This window comes from Sus scrofa, chromosome 15 (genome assembly GCF_000003025.6).
Source record: "Sus scrofa isolate TJ Tabasco breed Duroc chromosome 15, Sscrofa11.1, whole genome shotgun sequence".
NCBI classification, from domain to species: domain Eukaryota; kingdom Metazoa; phylum Chordata; class Mammalia; order Artiodactyla; family Suidae; genus Sus; species Sus scrofa.
The window spans coordinates 4161709-4176591 of NC_010457.5; the positions used below are offsets into that span (position 1 = coordinate 4161709).

Sequence of the window (14883 nt, forward strand, 5' to 3'; positions counted from 1 at the left end):
TTTTTGGTCCTTTTTTGCTGATCTTATATCACTGAATTTAGGGGCTGGATGGTAGGACTGAATGTGAGCACTATCTTGTCATCTTTCTGATAATCTTGTAGGTTTTTTTGTAATGTAGAATTGAACCACTGGAGTTTGTGTCTTGATTGTAGTATTTTCTTGACCTCTCCTAGGCATCATTTGTCACCTCCCCTTGAGTGTATGCTAATAAATGAGCTTCCCTAGGGGGAAAAAAGTCAGCACCATGGCCAGAGGCCCTGACCAAAAAGTGCATTGGCACATTAAAGGAGCTATCCTTTCACTCAGTGCTGACTGTGCAGCAGGTTTTTCTAATTCCAAGGTTAAACCAAAAGCAATGGTATAAATAAAAGGTTGCCTATGGAATTTCGTCCAAGAAATATCTTCAGGATAGGCTTGAACCCGGACATCCTGCCTAACTTGAATGTTTGTTTTAGCCCTACCCTAAGTGAGTCAAATACATAAATAAGGGTAAACACTGTCTCAGCATGGCAGTATAAGAAAGATCTCCCTATAAAAAAGCATCTAAAAAGACCATAGCTAATTTTCCTTAAAGCTAATTCCCACAGAGTACTGTGGCTAAGTTCAAGAAAGATCTGCTTACTGTCTTCACCTTCCCTGTTTAGTTAACAAAAGGTGAGAATACTTAGCAGGAACAGACTAGAAGATGTAGTACGTATGTTGCTACGACTAAGTTATCCCTTGAGCAGCATGAGTCCTGAGGTACACGTGTAATCCTAAATTACTTAAAATCCTTAAAACTACCTGTGAAGAGGGCACTGGCCAAACAAATGGTAGTGAGCACATTAAGAATTTGTTTCTGTAATTGCTACTCATGTGCTCATCAGTGAAAAGGGAATATGTCAGCTTCCCTGAATCGGAATTTTCCCCTTGTTCCTGTAAGGGGTGATGTCGGTTGGTCAGTTTCTGTCCCATTTTCCTTATATCATTTTCTGAGCCAGCCATAAAGGAGTTTTCAATCCAGTGTGAAAAGAAATTCAGTCATGTTTCAAAATCCAAGATTTAACATCTTCAGTGACTATCACAACCAGTTAAATATAATAGACATCCAATAAGGGGTTGTGATAATAGCTTTATCCTCAGGTAGTTTATAGTGTTTGAATCAAGGTGAAATTAAAATGTTTAAGAGCTTTTTTTAAATACACATATAGCTCTCACATATAGATCTTTTAGATTTGTTTTTAAGGCAGACTGGGTACTTTTGGAAGCAAAAAAGTGATAGTTTGCGGAAGGAAAGTGAATGGAATTCAGACCTCTTAAAGTATAGAGATGAGCAGAAAGATGAAGTAGAGATTAACCCTTTGAAGCATCATGTAAAAGAAAAGCAAGTATTGTTTTTTAAAAATAATCTGAATTCTTAAAGAGAAAATTTATCAACATGTGTTTTTCATTAATTTTCTTAAGTGCTCTCATTTCAGTATATATCAATTTTTTAAGTGACTTGGCAAGAGTCAACAGTGCAGAAGCCAGAACTACAGCTAATTTCCAAAACTTTTATTTCATTACTTTGTTTTAACATTTAATGTTCATCCTGTGTACTTCCAAAGGGTGTTTGACTCTTGAGGATAAAAAGAAATATGTAGTAACAGTAAGCCCTTTATTTGTTTTCCAAATATATAAATAACCCTTATTCTCTGTTAAATTTTGTGCTGCATTTTGATCATCCCACTAGTAGGACTATATAGTTTCCCTTTTTAGACTAGAAATTATGTGGTAGCATGGATTATGTTTTCTTTGTGTCTTCAGAATTAACGTAAAGAGCTAAGAAGTGAATCATTTAGAGTGGACATTTTATTTTGATTTTTGTATTCCACAAATAAAATCAGTATCTATTTGGAGTTCCCATTGTGTCTAAGTGGATTAAGAATCCAACTAGTATCCATGAGGGTGTAGGTTCAATCCCTGGCCTCACTCAGTGGGTTAAGGGGGTTAAGTGTTCATAAGATGCAACATAGATTGAAGATGTGGCTCAGATCTCACGTTGCTATAGCTGTAGGCCAGCAGCCACAGCTCCGATTCGATCCTTAGCCTGGTTACTTCCATGTGCCACGAGTGCGGCCTTAAAATTAAAAAAAAAAAAAAAAATTAGCATCTATTTAATAATGAATAAATACCAGATAGAGTTAATGAGACACAGGATTTGAATTGCATTGTTCCTTAATTGTTTTGTTTTTTTTTTCCGTTTAGACTCTCTCAGAAGATAGGAGTGTGCGAGAAGTGCTGCAGAAGCATTTCAATGTTACCAAAAACCTGCGGTCTTTACACATGCTGTTGGTTTGTATGAGTTTTGTTTTTATCACTCATTTGCTTTTACCAGGTAATTATGTTCTGATAGGAATTGGTTAAGCTTTTAGATAAATTCTGAGAGAATTAACATGTTCACTACTACATTAGGTTTTCCAGTCCTTGGATGTGGTACATCTCGTTTATCTATTTGATTTCTTTCATCATCATTTTATAATTCTTACCACACAGATGTAGTACATGTTTACAGTGCATTCCAAAGTATTTAATTTCCTTTGGAAAAATTGTAAATGATATTTTAACTTTGGTATCAGCATCCTCATTGTTAGTATATAGAAATGTGATTGATTTTTGTGTTGATGTTATATTCTGCAACACTGCTTAACTCATTTTAGTTTTTTTCCATAGATTCTTTGAGGTTTTCTATGTAGACAGTCATATCCCCTGCAAATAAAGAGATTTTTTTTTCCTTTCTAATTTGTATATCTTTTATTTCTTTTTCTTGTCTTTTTTGCAATGGCTAGACCTTCTTGAACTATGCTGAATAAGAATGGTGAGGGTGGACAATTGCCAGTCTTAGAGGGAAAGCCATCAGTCTTTTACCATTAAGTAGATGTAAGTTGTAGGTTTTTAATACATGTTTATTAGCAAGTTAAGGTATTTCCCATCTATTCCTAATTTGCTGAGATTTTTTTTTATGATTGTGTTAGATTTTGTTAAATGCTTAATTTGTATCAATGAATATGACCTATGGTTTTTCTTCTTTAGCCTGTCGTTATGTTGGATTGCCTTGCTTGATTTTGAATGTCGAACTAGCTTTGCATGCCTGGACAAATCTAACCTGGTCATGGTCTTTCACCAAGTAATTATATCTTAAGCTTTAAATAGTATCAGTTAGGGGGTACTTTGCTTTTCTGAAAATTAAAGTTCTTCTTTCACTAAGAGTATTTGATATTAGCCTAATTTTTTTCTAGAAATTATTTTTTCATTATTATGAAAGATATGGCAGATACTTTTCAAAGAAAAAATAATTTTGGTTTCATGAGTTCTTGCTCACTTCCATTTATAATAGCAATAGGTATCATTTATTAAATAGTACATGAGTTAGGTGACCTAGTTACTTCACCAGCATTTTATCTAATCCTTTACATTAATCCCTTTTTTTTAAACCACAAATATATTTTATCCTTATCTTCGAGGATACTGAGGCTAATTTTAGGTTAAATAACTTACCCCAGGTCTCACAGCTAGTAGATGGCAAACCCAAGACTCAAATCCAAGGCTCTCTGGCTTCAAGTTTATCCCACTTTACTGTATGGTTTTGCAACACTTTTTACACATTCATCTTTCCCATTTCTGTTTTTGCTCCCTATATACTGCCTCTGTCATTAGCACACCCCCCACTCATTTTTCAAAAGCATACTGCCATTTTCAGCAACAGTTATCTTCATAATAAAGGTATTTGGAAAATAAGAATTTTTAGAGATTTTAGTTATTTGTGTACCAAAATTAGACTATTTACTAACTTACGTTATTTGGAAGATACACATACACACATTCCTCTCATCATTCTGGGAAAAATATCTTTGCTTCAAAGTTGTCAACATGAACCACTGTTTTGCCAGTTTCCTATTACATTTTTAATTCAAGGTAATGGCTTGATTTTTGGTTTGGTTTTTCTTGTTTTGGAATTGGTTGAAATTATTGAGGAAGGATTTCAACAAATTTGGAATTGGTTGAAATTTTTAAGGAAAGTTTGAAAGACTTGACTGCAATTAAATGCAGTTATTTGGATAATTTTTCACCAAAAAAATCAGGAGTTATACACATAGAAAAAACACATTCATTGCATAGCCAAAAGTAAATTTCAGGTTGATAAACCTAAATGTATATACAAAAGCAAACTCTTTTAGAAATTAGAAGAAAAATATAAGAGATTATGTTTGTATTTTTGAGGTAAGAAAATATTTCTTAGAGAAGTTACACAAATCACAAGAAAAGATGGTTAAAGTTAATTGCATTGAATTTTTAAATGTCTGGACACCAAAAGATACTACAGAAGTGATGACTGATTAGGAGAGGAAAATGACAACACAATCATCAACACTATACGTAATTTATAAAGAGCTTCTAGAGTAAACAGTAAGGGAATGAACCAACTAAGAATGTGAGCACAAGCAATCCACCAGTGTAGTATCTCATGTCTTATAATGTGTAAAGATGTTTAACCTCCAGAAATTATGGAGTTCCCGTTGTGGCTCAGTGGAAACAAATATGACTAGTATCCATGAGGGTGCAGGTTCGATCCCTGGCCTTGCTCAGTGGGTTAAGGACCTGGCAATCTGATGAGTTTCAAAAGTTTATGTCTGATGGTATGGTGTCTGCCTGCGACTATTAAATTTATTGCTGCTAGTAGTATAAATACATATAGGTACTTTGGAGAGCAATATGGCAAATTAAGCATCTAGAGATACTCAGATTCATAAGAAGGCATGTACAAGATTGTTTATTGTAGCCTTGTTTATAATTACAAAAAAAGAAATGACAGATATCCATCAATAGGGGAAAGAATAATTGTGAGTATAAACAAAGGACTACAATACAAAAAAAAAATGAAACTAGAATTGATATCTTAACATGGATGAATCCTCATGATAGATGTTCAGTGAAGAAAGAGTGGCATAAGTATAATATGTTATTTATATAAAACTTGAAAATTACTCTGTATTGTCTACAAAGATATGTAGTAGAAGGATGAAGACATGCATGATTTTTTTTTGCATGGAGAAGAGTAGAGAGTCCAACCAGGGCAAGAGACAGGAACTTCGACTCTGTAAGTCTATATTTCATAAGCTGAGGAAGTGGTCCTTGACACTCATATTATTCTCTTACCTTTTTATATGTCAGAAATATTTTATAATGAAAGGAAAATGGAAGGGTAAGAGAAAGGGAGGAAACTACTGGGTACCTGAGTTCCTCCCTACACAGGAATGAAGGACAAGGATTGCCAAACTCTTTCACTGAAGTAAGGACCCTGGTCCCTGGTTTAAAAATGGGGAGTTTCTGGTAAAAATATGTCCCAAATATTACAATGTATACACTTAAACTAAGAAGTTACTCATTGTTTACCTGGAATTCAAATTTAATCAGATGCCATGCATTTTTATCTGCTAAATCTGCTAGCCCTATATATATGACTAAATCTGAATGTTGAATTAATTATACTTCAATTAAAGTTTTTTTTAAAAAAATAAGTAAAAATTAGATGTTATATAAGTTACAAATAAAGAAATCTTCAAATACAAGAGTTTTTTTGTTGAAAAAACAACTTGCTACAGAAAAGTGGACTCTGCTTTCAAGGAGAGTTGTTTATGTGTATAATTTGGGGTTTATTTATTTTTTTCTTTTTTATACACTCGAACATTAAAGTAACTGACTTCTATCACTTAACATTAACCTGGACTGGCTGACTGAATGCTAAGAAAGTTTATTCAAGTCACAGATCTACATTTTTGGTTTGGGTTTTGTTTGGTCTAGGGCTTTGAATAGTATCCTTTCTTATTTTTGGTCTCTTGTTGACCTTTTAAAATATTTTTCTTTTGAGGATTTGTAAACAAACAAGATATGCAAGGAAAGGGTGGAGAAGCAGCAAGAACTTTTTTTGTCCCTCTTTTTTTTTTTTTTTTTTTTTTTTTACCACCTGGCTGTTGTGAAGTTCCCAGGCCAGGGATCAGATCCCTTCTGCAATTGCAAACTATGCCATAGCTACAATGCTAGATCCTTAACCCACTGTGCTGGGCCATGGCATCAGGGGATAGAACCTGCATCTGGTGCTCCAGAGATGCTGATCCTGTTGTGCCATAGCAGGAACTCCAGCAAAAATTTTTTTGTGCTTTACATTTATACAGTTATATGGCATGTGACTTGAAATGCTGTATTTTAATAGAGCTAAAGATGAGAATATCTTTCTCAAACATTAATATTTAGTCTTCCAGAACTCTAAATAGTTTTGTTTAGTAATATTTCTAAAATGCCCAAATAACATGCAGTTGTTTTTCTGATCTGTATTTCCCTAGATGCTTGCTTTAAATCGTGTAACACCATCACACCCTTTTATGACTGCAACAGATCTGATGGAGGCAAACCAGCTGTGTAGCATGGACTCTAAAGCAAATATTGTACATGGTAAGAAACCTGCTTGGTTAGTAGTTTTTAAAATAAGTTTGAGTTTATATAATGGTATGCTTTTCAAAATTATAATTAATATTGGATATAGTGTTTTGTATACAGAATACTTTTATATCCATATATCCTTTAACTCAGCCTTTTAAAAATATTTATTATTATTCCCATTTAAAATGAGAGAAAGTTGACGCTCAGCCTCCCTTGTCACATTGGAAATCCAGCTAAGACTTTACTGCAGGTATTCTCATTACACCAAATGCTACAGAGGAGCATTGGCTTTTAGCCATTTGGGGTTCGTTGTCCCTTTTGAGAATCTAATGAACCTTCTCTCTAGGAAAAAAACAAACTAAGATATAATCTCCAGGGGATTAGAGATTCTGAATAATCAAGGGCCCTAAAGCTATTTAAAGTTACCTAATTGCAGCTCTAGTTGTGTTTACTGTGGGCCATATGCTGAGTGTTTGATAATATTATCTCTAATCCTTATAACATCTCTGAAAGTTTTACGTATATGAAAGTTAAGCTCTGGGAGGTTGAATAACTTGCTTAAGATTATATAGTGACTGAAACATGTTTGAACCTAGGGGATGTCTTGACTTCTCACCCCTCAAAACCATGATCTTTGACTTTACCTTTCTATTTGGAGGACAGTTATTTTAAAATTATATGTCAGTAAATAAACTACTATTCATAGTTTGTCTTCCTTTTATTATAGGTCTGTCAGTCTTGGAAATCTGTCTTATCATAGCGATGAAACATTTAAATGACATCTATGAAGAGGAGCCCTTTAATTTTCAAATGGTTTATAATGGTGAGATGAAACTTTAGTAGTTCCTTTTTGACTCTACCCCACTGCTTATTTGAAGGTACTAATGTTGTCATTGCTTTCTGTACAGAGTTTCAGAAGTTTGTTCAAAGGAAGGCCCATTCTGTTTACAATTTTGAGAAACCTGTTGTCATGAAGGTAGGGTTTTAAGTTCGCTATTATTCTTTTGCAGATAGTTACATTTTTACATCTAATTTGAGTGTATGTAACATACTTTCATTAATTTTGAAATATTAGCTATTATCATAGGATTTTTTTTCAAAACAGACCCCAAAAATAAAACTAAAAATGAAGTGTTTGAATAATTCTGAAGAATGCAGCCAGTTCTGTTTTAGTTTGTGGCAATATACTGCCCTCTACTGTCTCTTCCTAGCAGATGCATCACTCTTTACAGCCTGTCTCATAACACAGATATAACCCTATTCCCTTACAGTCATAGGGTTGGCTTTATAATCTCAGCAGTAAAAGCGACAGAATGAGTCATTAAGAAAATAAGTCAAAATCTCATTGACTTATGAGGGTATATAGAGAAAGATGTAGTGGGGCATGAATTTTAAAACCTGAGAAACTTTATTCTAGGATACATTGTCACCAGACATATAATGTGAACCACATAATGTAGCTTTATGTAATTTTTCTAATAGCAACAAAAAAGTGAAAAAGGTGAAATTAACTTGAAAAATAAATTTTGTTTAATATATCAAAAAATCTTTCAACCTATAATCATTACAGGAATTTTTTTTTTTTTTTTTTTTTTTTTTTTTTGCTTTTTAGGGCCATGCCTGCAGCATATAGAAGTTCCCAGGCTAGGGATCAGATCAGAGCTACAGCTGAGGGCCCACACCACAACCACAGCAACAAGCTGCATATGCAACCTACACCACAGCTCATGCACAACACCAGATCCTTTAACTCACTGAGTAAGGTCAGGGATCGAACATGTATCCTCATGGATACTAGTTGGGTTTGTTTCCACTGAGACACAATGGGAACTCTGAAGGAATTTTTCAACAGGTTGTAGTGAGGTCTCTGTCAGACTTCTAGGGAAACAGGAAACTGTCCTTTCCTCTATATCTATACCATTCTGCTGAATCATTTATAGGATCAGTTCAACAGGTGTACTCCTAGGGGTTTTCTCCTGCCTCCCTCTCTTTTCATAGCTACATTAAGCTTTCACCCAGCCAAATCTTAAAAAGGTAGGAGCAAAACTTAAATGCAAACTTCAATAACCTCAGCAATTAGTCAAGAAGTACTGGTCTTCAAGTTCCCATTGTGGCTCAGTGGTAAAATGAAACTGACTAGCAACCATGAGGATGAAGATTCAATCCCAGGTCCCACTCAGTGGGTTAAGGATCTGGTATTGCTGTGAGCTTCAGTGTAGGTTGCAGACGCATCTCGGATCTGGTGTTGCTGTGGCTGTGGCATAGGCTGGTAGCTGAACCTCTGACTTGACCCTAGCCTGGGAACCCCCATATGCAGGTGGGTGGAAAGAAAGGGAATACTGGTTTTATCAGATCTTAAGTACTAGGAGATATGATATCGAATGAAGTTAGGAACAAAAACCATATTCTGCACACTGAATTAAGTTTGCCCTGTTTACATTCAGAGATGCATGGACAGATAACTATGTATGTTGATGCTGCCTCACATGATGTATGAAGTTTTTATGAGGTTGATGAGAATTGTTTTTTGAACCTTACTGGCATCTATTAAGTTTTGTTTCCTGGTACTTTATTCCACAACTGACCAAAACACTGACTATTCTCCGTGTTAATGTTGTTTACATTACTTTCCCTATTCAACCTAAACTATTTTTCTTTCATCTTTCAGGCTTTTGAACACTTACAACAATTAGAATTAATAAGGCCCATTGAAAGAACGACAGTAAATGCACAGAGGGAGTACCAGCTGATGAAACTGCTTTTGGACAATACTCAAATTATGAATGCTTTACAGAAATATCCTAACTGTCCTACAGATGTTAGGCAATGGGCAACATCCTCACTAAGCTGGTTATGAATATCACCATGGCTTCGGTTATGGAATTCCTGGCTTACTAAAAGCTAACTAAAAGCTATTGTCCTTTAACAAGATATGTTATTACATTTTTGTTACATTTATAAAGAAGTATTTTTATATTAATGGGAAACTGTTACACATGTAGTAGCATAGCTTGCCTTGCCTTTAAATCATGAGCAGTTACATGATTTATAATTCCAGTGATTTAGATTATAAGTAGCTGTTCAAAAAAAAAAAAATAAATGTGACTATTTTAGGCATTGAACCATATGCTTATTTAACACTTGTGAAGTATGTATATGGTACATTTGAAAAGTTCAACTCATTTAGCAGCTGGATTTTTTACATACCTTAAACAAAGCAGTAAAAGAGCAATGGTAAGAGTTGAGGTGTTGAGTAATCTTTTGGCCCACTGGGAGGAGGTGCTGCATTTTTTTCTGTATTCATGGAAATTTTGGATTCTATCACAGACTCAGGTCTTCTAAGAGTTCAGGAGATGACCAGTTTGGCTAGAAGATCGTTCACATGGAAGAAAAAAAGCCAAAAGTTTGAACATTTTCTTCCAGACTTAATATGGTACTCCTACCCTCTACAGAAGATAGATGTGGGATGTTTTTAAATGCAGATTCTTGGGTCTATGCCAGGCCAATGGTACTAGCATTTGTCTTTTTGACAGGCATTTTAGAAAATTTCTGTAAAACCACTTCTACAAATAAGGAGAATATGACAATGTTAACTAAAGCTATTTGTATCAAAAAGTAAAGTCCTAAGAGGAATGTGGAAATGGCATAGCATCACCTTATAAATTCAACAATTCATGAACTAATCGGATATATGTTTGAAGTGAAATTTAACAAACATTTATTAAGTGTTAATAACATCATTTATTCAAGAATATCTTATTTTCATGAAAGGTTTACAAAAGACAGAGTCCCCATCCTTGTGCATTTAGTAATCTTTTTAACTGTCATAGGCCCTATGATATTTACTGTTGTTTACAGATGAGTAACTTAGTAGCGGCCATGTCCAGAGGACAGTCAGACCCTGGAATCCAACTCATGTTTTGTTAACAACAGAGCCCCTGCTGTTAAGACCTGAAGCTCAGTAATGGATTCCTTACCATGTATTTTTGAAAGGACACTCTAAGAAATGATTTCATTTTTAAGAGGTATTGTGCTTAGGATGGAGTGTAAGATTTCTGAGCTTAAAAATAGCTCTTCAGTAGTTGCACCCGATCCTTTGTATACATAGGCATTCTTTCCCTGCCTTCTGTCTTCACATCATTGTCATTTACTTTTCAGCAGAGTCCCATGAAAGCTAAGGCATGCATACAGGTTCTGTGCAGTAGTCTACAAGTTTTAGGGGATTTTTTTTTTTTTTTTTGCCAAAATACCGCAGTCGCATCACCATTACCAGCAGCAAGGAATCTGCACTTGAGCTAAAATTATCCCTTTTAAAAATTTCCTGAGCTGTTTAGGGAAGTACCCTCTTCGTTAAAGGCACTGACTATAAGAGCACATAAAGAACTGGCTGGAGGGTTGCAAATTTTTATCAATTTAAGATGTCACTAAAAGACTGAGAGCCTTGGCCACATAAGAGGCAGAGAAGATCCATCGACATCAGTGAAAGAGTTACAAAGCAAACTAGAAAAAATAGGTTAGCAAGTCAAATGAAGCATATGTCCACATTCCAAAGGCATTTTTCTCGAGGAGGAATGTTGATATTCCCCCTTTCCATATTCCTTAATACAAAGAAGCTAAAATATATTTAAAGTGCTTAAACTATCAATAAAATAAATACCAAATCTGAAAAAAGCCTAGTAAAAAACTTTTGAAAATAATGTAAACCAGTAAGGCTTAAAGATTTTTTTTCATTTACTAGAGGGGGAATGTACCCTATTAACAGCACAATCAAACAATTAAAAAGTGGGTAAGGAGGAGTGTTAGAGGCATCAGTGCAGTTTCCCACCAAAAATAGGATCTAAGCAAAAGAAAACAAAGCCTCTCCAACTTTGTGGACATGCATGTGAATGGCTCTGAGGCATTAAGACCTGTTGGTCCGAACTTACCATATCAAAATGAGCTATATGTTGATTATATACTATTAACTCCCTGAAGAAATCTGTTTTGCAGAAACAGTTTTGGTCTTTCTATAGAAATTCCATGTAGATTCCTCCATGGTTTACGTTTTCATTAGGTTTAGAGGACAATGCAGTTTCTTTCAAACCACCTTAACCTAAGTGTTGCCCCTTCCTTCACCTTTATCCTAAAAAAACTGAGAATCCATTGATGTGAACTGTGACACTCAATGTGATAAGGTGGGGCTCTTCCAGCCCCATTTTCTTGGAAAGCCAGGGGATAAGTAAAAGATTTTGCAACATTAAAAATGTAAATGAAAACTAGTTTTCTTGGTGATGACTCTTACTGACTACCCTATATGAAAATACCAGAAATTTTAAGTTCAGTGGGTAAAACACAAATATTTGAGAAATGTAGTTTATCTCTGATGTCTACTTGCCTAAGCCACATTTTTAAAATCTATGGAAGAAAAGAGAAAGTAACAAGGGCCATTTATAGCCTCTCATTAAAATTGGCAGAACCTACTTTAGTGGGAATACAATCTGCTTATACAACAGAGGCGGCAAGTGCCACCACTGACAAACCTCGCTTTCACCACTATCCCCATTCTTGCACATCTCAAGGTGTAAGCCTTACTATAAATTATAAATCTGTTTCCCTGTTTAAGAACTTATAACTAAAGAAAAACTGCATATACAAATTATACCATGTTTTTTTTATTTAATTTGGGAATGGAATGGGGATAGCATACATTTTATTTGTACAATATTTAACAATCACTTACCCAAGGTGGGGTTTTATGGGACTTTTTTTTTCTTTTTTTTAACTTTCTGTTAAATACTTGCAGAAAAAATAGCAAGTACAACTTGACAGTAGTACAACAACCTGTGCCCAAAACACTGACAAGAAATACAGAGTAAAGCTAAAATAATTACTTACCAATATTTTGAGAGAGGTAACAAATAGGATATGGTTGAGACTGCATAAAAAATGTACTGCTGGTTGAATATCTGAGGTAAATGATGTTCAATCAAGATGCTACTTGTATCATTTTGCCCATAAGTCAGTAAATAATTTTATGCATATTATACCAAATGTCCCTAAAAAGTAATATTTTTAAAAAGGTAAAAAAGAGAAACAGGAAAATATCTATGGTGAAGCATTTTTTTTTTTAACTGTAATCAATTTACTCCACTAACCTATCCTCTGGCCAGGATTTTTTTCCCTACCTCCTGCGTTTGACTTAAATGTAGCTATTTCGTAGGAGTAAGGAAACGGGAAGAAGAGATTCTTTTTAATTTCATGATATACGATTAATTTTTAAGTTCCAAACTTTTTTTTTCCTGATTGTATTTTCAAAACATTACCACGAAAGATAGTGCAAGTTCATGGGACCAACAATTGTGAGGCACAGTCTCTGTTCTGGAATTCACAAGGTACCTGTAATAAACATTCAAACAAGAATCACACATCACATGCTAAAAACTTCCTAGCATCTAAAATACATACAAGAGCTGTGCAGGGCATAGACTTCAAATAAAGCCAAATACTGGTTAATCCATCAGTCCTATGGCAGTTGTTCATAAAGCATTCCTTACACGGAGATCTGGGCAAGGTAAAGAGTATAGTTAGAGCAGCAGTTCTGACGAGTGTCATAAAGGCAAAATACAAGACGAATCATAAGGAGCACCATACACATGAGGAAAAAATTACTGGGGTCCCAGTTTACCCCAAAACAAAGAAGTCACCATTTTTCTTTCTTTGATCTTTTTTTCAGTATCCCAAGCTCAAACTTTTTTATTAACTTGCCCGCTCTACACTGACTGTAAACCAAACATGAAAGAAAATGCCCTGCAAAAGAAAGTTTTAACAAGACTAGTTATCAGAACAGGTAGTCACTGGAACATTCTTATTTTACTGCTTATAAAAAGTATTTTTCTATCAATATAGTTCTCAAAAGGATACAAGTTTTAAAACTGGCTAGCTAGAGTTGGGTACAATCCCCGGGATTTCTAAAAAAATTTTTCTAACATGAAGAGAAAACTTTATTTTGTGAATAACTAGTCTTAAAAAATTTATCTCTAAGTGTTCACATAAGCCAAACATTCATCATATTCCTTGTTTTTCTTTTGATTTTTTTTTAACTTTTAAAAACATGATTAAATGTTCAGAACAGACAGAAATTAGTCTTCAGTAGATTAACAATTTTCATGTATGAACATTCTCATTATTTTCCCTTCTTGATTATCAAAGTGGAAGCAAAACCAAATCAAGAAAGTGAGAAGCCAAGTACTTCCTGAAATAAAGGTAAACTCAACACTGAAATGGGAATTCTTAGAAATACAACAAAACCTTGGATACATGTGACCAAGAGCACGAAGTTCTGTACGGTGTGTGGCACACAGACAACAATGCTGTTACTCTTCTTTCCTCTCTGCTTGGAGTCTGTTGACCGATGTATGATTTATAATGTAATTTACTATTCCCAGAGATTAAGTGCATGTTATATGTAAAATGTAGTGTACTGTGTGGTTAAACAGCCATTTGAATATAACACATTCACAGTGAGCTCCTGATAATGACATGTAAAAAATACTTTTATAAAATCAATGTATGGATTTTAAAATGACCTGACAAAAGTACATACCATAATACTGGCTGTTTGTTGGTCAGTAATCTAGAAATTCAGGAAATTAATATTTTACTTTGGCCTGTATAAATTTGAAGAAGAATCCAATTATATTTCTAATGTAATATTGTTTTGAAAAGCACTTTGGCACCTACCTACCATCAATTTCATCTTATCAAGGATAAGGCATGAACTATGCTAAATTAATATCAGTGTTAGTTGTGAAAGCAATTTGTAGGAAGAGGCTAAGGTATGTTACCTATATCAACATTGGTTACCTCTAAATGTCGTTGCATATTTTAAGTTATAAGTTTAACTTGTTATCCCTGATTTATTTTAAAGCAGTAACATCTGAAATCTGTGCTTAAAATTTTAAACCTCTATCCTAGGATGATTCTTGACATATCACAGACATCAAATATTACCCTGACAAGATGGCACCAAGCAGAAATATAGTGATAAAGTCTCAAAGCAGAGAGTGAGGAATTTTGGGTAATGACACTTCCTGAGGTGATCCTAAAACAGTGATAAAGAATGTCCCACACACTGGTAAAAAGAAACACACTACAATTTTACATATATAAATAGGAAAAAAAAAAAAAAACTATTTCAAAAGAACAAAAACGAAGAGCTTTCCAGTGTCACAGCTCACTTAAAAAAAATTTAAACCATGCTTTAAATTTTCAAATAGTCCCCAAACACAACACACCCAAAAACATACATAGGAAAGTGTGCAATATTTTGGGAACTGGATATAAGATGAAGCTTTAAAATGTGGGAGAAAAGGTAAAAAGACACCTTTTTTTTTCATTTCAAAATACAGCACTTTTTTTTCCTTACATCACAAGCTAGCACAAGAAAAG

At 34.3% G+C, this 14883-nt stretch overlaps 1 protein-coding gene across 13 annotated transcripts in view; it reads left to right on the forward strand.

Moving 5' to 3' along the window:
* ORC4 (origin recognition complex subunit 4) overlaps positions 1 to 14624 on the forward strand; it is a 79794-nt gene extending 65170 nt beyond the window's left edge. For 7 of the 13 annotated variants that reach the window (XM_005671603.3, XM_013983928.2, XM_021076117.1 and 4 more), the window contains 5 exons: positions 2227 to 2313; positions 6360 to 6468; positions 7184 to 7279; positions 7365 to 7432; positions 9125 to 11119. In XM_005671603.3, coding sequence (XP_005671660.1) covers positions 2227 to 2313; positions 6360 to 6468; positions 7184 to 7279; positions 7365 to 7432; positions 9125 to 9313 — 549 coding nt within the window. In that variant the 3' untranslated portion in view covers positions 9314 to 11119. Of the gene's footprint in view, positions 1 to 2226; positions 2314 to 3051; positions 3146 to 6359; positions 6469 to 7183; positions 7280 to 7364; positions 7433 to 9124 lie in introns of all 13 variants that reach the window. The other 6 variants (XM_021076118.1, XM_021076120.1, XM_021076123.1 and 3 more) reach the window with 3 other exon arrangements.